We start from the raw sequence: 6,486 nt of genomic DNA, 5'->3' as shown, positions 1-6,486 counted from the left end.
AGCTCAAATTTGGGCACTGCTAAAAGGAAAAAAAAAAAATCAAGCAATTATGCCATTGCAAATATTTGGGATGCATTCCAAGTTACACCCCCCAACTCTACTCAGCAACCCCATCCATGGTTATCTCCATCTCCAATTCCCTTCTGTTTCTCCCATTTCCCTCGATGGCTACTCCAAATCTTCAGCTCTCTTCAAACTTCATCTCTTTCTCTTCCACTTCATGTTTTATTTTAGGTCTCCCCAGAAGCAGACCATGAAACAAGGATTTGAGTGCAAGTACTTTTTTGAAAAGTTGAAACAGAAAGAGAAAGTAGACACAAGCAACCCACTAGGAAACCCTGGGAGCAAAGGCAGAGGCATGTGTCTCAGAGTCATCGCAGTCAAAGGGTGAGGAGTATTTATCCATTAACTCCCATCAGTTGTTTAGGGCTGATTCCAGAGAATAAGCCATTAATTATTTGGCATCTCTGGCTTTGCTTTGCTCTCTGAGCAAAGCAGGTTATATATGCTATAATAAACTCTCAGTAAAAAAGGCACAGATGTTAGGCTTCACAGAATTCCCAAAATACTTTCCACAATACAGAATTCCTACAAAAATATCTGCAGCCACACCCATTCTTACCTCTTCCTCTACAATATCACACAAGGATCCCATCCTGCTCATGGTTAACCCATTCACCTGTGTTTTGGGATCCTACAGTGACTACAACTATAGTAGGCCCATGAACAACACAGGGATTAAGGGCATCGACATGCCACTCAGTTGAAAATCCACATATAATTTATAATCTGCTCTCCATATTTGTGGTTCCACATCTTCATATTCAACCAACCTCAGATCATGTAGTACTGTAATGTTTACTATTGAAAAAAATCTGAATATAAGTGGATCCACAGTTCAAACCCATGTTGTTCACCGTTCAACTGTACTATAATTTTTTTCTTACCCAGAATGATTTCCCCCCTCCTTCTGGTGGTTCCTTCAGAGAACTCTTCCTCACAGCTCTGAGTTTCCCAGCTGTATGAACTGATACATTTCCTTTTTTTTCTTGAACTAGTTTGAGTTGGATTTCTCTCACATACAACTCAAAGGGCACAATTACAGGCCTATGACCTTCTTTAAAATATATTCATTTAACAAATCTTTATTGAATGCCTACTATGCATCCACTCTGTGTCAGATGGGGATTCTAATTCCAAGGAACTCACAATCTGGTGACAGAGACAGAAGAGGATGTAATTCCCATAGTGTGATAAATGATCTGAGGGGAGCAACTCCAACAATTATCCTGTCTTTCCAGTTTCTCCCTCTGCCTAATCCCCATTCCCTCTTCACGTATTCTCTTATCTCTGTACCTCTTATAAGACTCCTTGACATTACAACCTCCCTCCAGGTACTGCCATATACCTTCAGACAAGCTTTTAAGAAGAGTAAAGTATTCATGCTGTCTCCAGATTATTTCCTACCCAGACCTCAATATATTGCAATCTGGCTGAAATCTATTAAATTTACTATTAATAAAACAAATGACCTCCTAAATGAAAAATTCAGGGCATACTTCAGTCATCATCTGTGATATTTAACACTGAGGCTCTTGGGTAATCTTTCTCAAAGCATTCTCCTAAGGTTGATTTCCAAAATACCACATTCCTGACCTTTCTGAAATGTTTTTCTTGGTCTTTTTTTTGAGGGTCCTCTTCCTCAGCCAAACCTTGATGTGATGGGGTCCATTAGGGAATACTATTCCCCATTCTATTCTATTTTAATACTTCCTCTCTAGTTAATCTCCTTTATGCCCATGAATTAAATTTCCATTTTTCTGAGGACAGCTCTGAAATTTGATGATGGTCCTCTCAGGTTTCCACTGTTTTTATATCTACCTCCATTAAATCAGCTATCACAGGGGCCCAGCAGCTCGGGCGGTGGGAGGAGCGGCAGCGACCAGACAGCCCAGCTCCGCGAAGGCTCTCGGCGCGCCGCGGCCCGCAGGCACCCGGCACGCGCCCGCCCCGCCGCCACGATGCCCAAGAGGAAGGTCAGCTCCACCGAGGGGGCGGCGAAGGAGGAGCCCAAGAGGAGATCGGCGAGGTTGTCAGCTAAACCGGCTCCCGCAAAAGTGGAGACGAAGCCAAAAAAGGCGGCGGGAAAGGATAAATCTTCAGACAAAAATGTGCAAACAAAAGGGAAAAGGGGAGCAAAGGGAAAACAGGCCGAAGTGGCTAACCAAGAGACTAAAGAAGACTCACCTGCAGAAAATGGAGAAACTAAAAACGAGGAGAGCCCAGCCTCTGATGAAGCAGGAGAGAAAGAAGCCAAGTCGGATTAATATCACACACCTGGTCCTCAGTGGTCCCTGTCTCCCTTCTTGTACAATCCAGAGGAATATTTTTATCAACTATTTTGTAAATGCAAGTTTTTTAGTAGCTCTAGAAACATTTTTAAAAGTAAGGAGGGAATCCCACCTCATCCCATTTTTTAAGTGTAAATGCTTTTTTTTAAGAGGTGAAATCATTTGCTGGTTGTTTATTTTTTGGTACAACCAGAAGATAGTGGGATATTGAATATGGGAGGCTTTGATTGTCTTGGGTGTCAGCTTAACATTCCATAGATGGGGGGTAGCTTTTATATCCTATAATACAAAGCATACTAAATGGCAGTTTGGAGTCAGTTGTGCATTTAATGTCTTGAACACTTTAAATTGCTCCTCTGTTTTTGGTAGAATTGTTTCCTAAAGCAAATTACTCACTCCTTGATCTCGGCTCTCCTGGTCAGAATTCTGTGCACCCTGTAACATCTTCCGTTGTGGTAGTCCGTTCTTCTAGTAACTTTGTTAATGTGCTGTGAACGATTGACAGTTGGAGTGTGTAGTGTATATGATATTAAATTGTGAATTAGTGGGACTTCAGATGTAACAGCATATCAATATTTGAAGATACTGGTACTTGATATCCTGTTAAGGAAAATTTGCCTCCAAATTTTAAGCTGGAAAGTCACTGGAATAACTTCAGAAAAGAATCACAACTACATGATTTTTTAGATTTTTGGTACGTATGTTAAGAATTGTGTACAAATTGAAATATCTGTGCACTGATCCTCAAAACAACCAATAAAATCTCAGTTATGAAAGAAAAAAAAATCAGCTATCACATGGTATTCTAATTATCAACATGCCATTCCCCATTAGAACATGTGATAGGCACAAAGGAGATGCTTAATAAACATTTATGTAAATTGCTGAATAATTCTTTCATTTCCTGGGGCCTGTCAGAAAATCTGCAGTATATCCCACAAATACACTACAAAACAAATTCCAGATATATGATCCATAGATTTCTCACCTTGTATTTTCTTTGTGTCCTCACCTTCCATGCTTGTCTGCATTCTTTTTCTTTATATTTCATCTATAAGATAAAGATATTTTCTCAATTTAAATCAATTATGAAAATTCTAGAATTATAAATGCAAAGGGGCAGGAAAGAATAGTTTTCCTCAAACCAGAAGAGCAAAGAGTGAATGTGAAACTTATTAGGTGTGTGGTATTAGGTATGCTTAAGTTCTCTGAGGTTCAGTTTCCTCATCTGTAAAACAGAAATTTCCAACTTCATAGAGGTGTTACAAGAATTAAATTTGAAAACATACATAAACGCACCTCAAATTCTTAAGTACTACAGGCAGTCAACACATTTTATAAACAAACACAATGAATGATTGGTTGACTGAATCTAACTGCTCCACTTCTGGTTCTCCTTCTTTATTTTCTTTTCTGTAAATGTTCATCCCATCATTTCAGATTGGGCACTCCTCCATGAATCAGAGGTTTAAAACACAAATACACGCACACTCTTTAGATGTGCATTTCTCTTCACAAGCTTAGCTTAATATTAATTTTTTTTCTAACAACTCATGGTTATTTTCAAGCTTAAGTTTCTGTTTATATATAATTCATGACAAGAATTTAAAAAATAGCTGGCAACCCTAATATGGCCTCTCACATTCTTTACTTTAAAATGCTAAACTGATTTTTTAGAAAAATATATGAGTCCAATTAACCTCTTAGAGCAATAAATCAGGACTCTCAGAACTCTAAAATTCTTATTTACTCCAACACTGCGTGGTTAAAGGGAGATAATTATCCTTTCTATTTTTCATTTTTACTCTCAAAGTGAAAATAAAATTCCCCTCAAATTTAATGATAAATATGAGAATCTTTTATAAAGTAATACAAAAATATTTACTAGTTTTGCCATTTTTTAACCTAAATATTCCATCTAAAAAGGAATGGGTAGGTATATCATAGTATATCCACAGGATAGGATATTGTTACAAGAATATTGACATTTACTTGAAATATTTGATAGCATGGAAAAATGCTTATGTTACAATGTAATCAAAAGAGCAAGACTCAAAATTTTATCTACAGTATGATCCCAATTATGTAGAAGCAAACATAAAACAAAACTGAATGGAAAATAGCAACATAGTAACACTTGTTGTCCTTAGCTGGTGGTGTTTTATTTCACTGTTTTTCATGTTTCACAAGTTTCATAATAATAGAATCTTCCAATGTTCAGCAAGCCCAATGATAGGCCAGGCTCTAAAAACCTCTATGAACCCTATAAATACTATCTTTTTAGTCTTTACAACAACCCTGCAAGGGAGCTATAAGGATGAAGATAGAGGAGGAGAAAGTAAACAACTTGCTCAAGTTCAAATAGCTAGTAAGTGCCAGAGCTTGAATGGGAAAAAAGAAAATCTCAGGCAAGGGCTACACTCTTACCCTCTGTTACACTGTCTCCTATGTGTAATTTGGAGACATATTATAAACAGACATACTATATATAAATAAAAATTCACACCCTTTTTTAAAGGTTGTATTATCTTTGAGCAAATAGGTTAGGGGTGGGGAAAAGACTTAAAAAACAGCCTGTTAAAAAAAATAGACTATTGTATCATATATGGAGGTTTTTGCTTTGTGAGGGAGTTTAAGGACTATTTCCTTAGTTTTAATTAGTCTTCTGCTTTTTAATATAATTTTCATTTTTAAAGACACATAACTTTTAAATTGACACTGACAACACAAACTACTTTCTAGTCCCCTTTGTCTTTCTTATACGGTTCTCTAGTAAATGGTTACTTTGCACAGTAAAATAAGATACAGTTTCCCAAATAACTAGTAGCATTAATACAAGTCATCTATTTACCTGCTACATGCTTAAAAACATCCACAGCAAAGGACAAGTTATAGCTTTCAAGGGATGGATAATTATTAAATTATATTTTAAAATGTAAAATATAGTATATTCCCAAGAACAAAATCATCTACCCAATAACGCATATTACTAAGTATTTTCAAAGATGCAAATTGCCATGAACAAGATTTCAAAATTATTTACTGTATTCTCACAGGGGAAAAAAATGGGATTTTTTTCTCCAGGTAACAGGAAGAATCTATCCTACTTACAGTCAATCAATTCCCCAAAACAGTACTGTTAAATTCAAATTTAAGCAAGAAAATGAGCTGAACGTTACTCTTTTACGTGGCCTAGAAAATGCTAACATGAAAAGTTTTTGAAATCTAAATAGCAAAATCCCACCGTTATCTGCCACCACTAAGTTGTTGACAGTGGATCCCCAGCTTGGACTCATACCAAGTGGAAACTTTCCTCTAAAGTAGGAGAGGCAAGGGAGAAAGGGCCAACATGCAGGTAATGTTCTGTAAACTTTCTGTTACAATAGTTTACATTGAGAAATAACAGTAGATCAGGTCCAGAAACAGGCTGAGGGTACCAGGAGCCATCTCATTACAACATCGACACTCCCAGCCTCAGGAGATTGGAGCAGCCGTTCCTCATTCATCCTCATCCCCGCTTCCACAGGTAAACTGACAAACATCTTTCCCAGGAGGGAAGACTAACTCCACCCTGTTTCGTCAATTTGCGCTCATTAACACCACGGCCTGGCTCACCTAAATAGCTGGAGGAGCTCCTTTTGAAGAGCTTCGGTGGTGCCTCGGGCCCTTCCCTCAGACCAGGGTTCTCCAACTCCTGCAGGGACGGGGACGCTGCTTAGCGACTCGAGGCCGGGGGAGCCCCACCACAGGCGATTCACCGGCAGAGCAGCGGGTGGGTCCGAATATCAGCGCCTTTAATGTGCCCTCCCCCTCAGGTGATGCGGAACACAGGGGCCCATCCCCCATCTGAGAACCACCTCCCCAGCGGCGCCCACCCCCTTCATACATCAGAATCACCCGGGGAGGCGCCCGGGGAGTCTTAAGTACAATCGGCCAGGCTCTACCCGCCTAAGTGGTACGGGACAATTCTCCTCTTTTTCCCTGTGGGGGCCAGCACGGGGCGACCGCCTCCTCAGGAAGGCCCCTTCCCGCCAGCTCACCGCATCCCCTCATGTGGGTCCGTTAAGAAGGTTAGAGCGGGGCGTCCAGCATCCCAGACCCTCCACAGGAGGCGACGGCCGGGTTCCGAGGCGAG

The 6,486-nt window shown here is 39.6% G+C and overlaps 1 protein-coding gene across 1 annotated transcript; it reads left to right on the top strand.

Moving 5' to 3' along the window:
- The first annotated feature begins 1,909 nt into the window (after window positions 1-1,909).
- Window positions 1,910-2,455, top strand: LOC130838248 (non-histone chromosomal protein HMG-14-like). The gene has a single exon (XM_057711053.1). It carries the CDS (start codon window positions 2,022-2,024, stop codon window positions 2,325-2,327), a length of 306 nt encoding a protein of 101 aa, XP_057567036.1. The 5' UTR covers window positions 1,910-2,021; the 3' UTR covers window positions 2,328-2,455.
- The last annotated feature ends 4,031 nt before the right edge of the window (window positions 2,456-6,486 follow it).

The sequence above is a fragment of the Hippopotamus amphibius genome, chromosome 16 (genome assembly GCF_030028045.1).
Source record: "Hippopotamus amphibius kiboko isolate mHipAmp2 chromosome 16, mHipAmp2.hap2, whole genome shotgun sequence".
Lineage (NCBI taxonomy): Eukaryota > Metazoa > Chordata > Mammalia > Artiodactyla > Hippopotamidae > Hippopotamus > Hippopotamus amphibius.
This window is presented reverse-complemented; position numbering and strand designations above follow the sequence as displayed.

What these genes read in the sequence shown, in the direction of transcription:
- LOC130838248 (XM_057711053.1), top strand. Translation starts at nt 2,022, where the DNA reads ATGCCCAAGAGGAAGGTCAGCTCCACCGAGGGGGCGGCGAAGGAGGAG.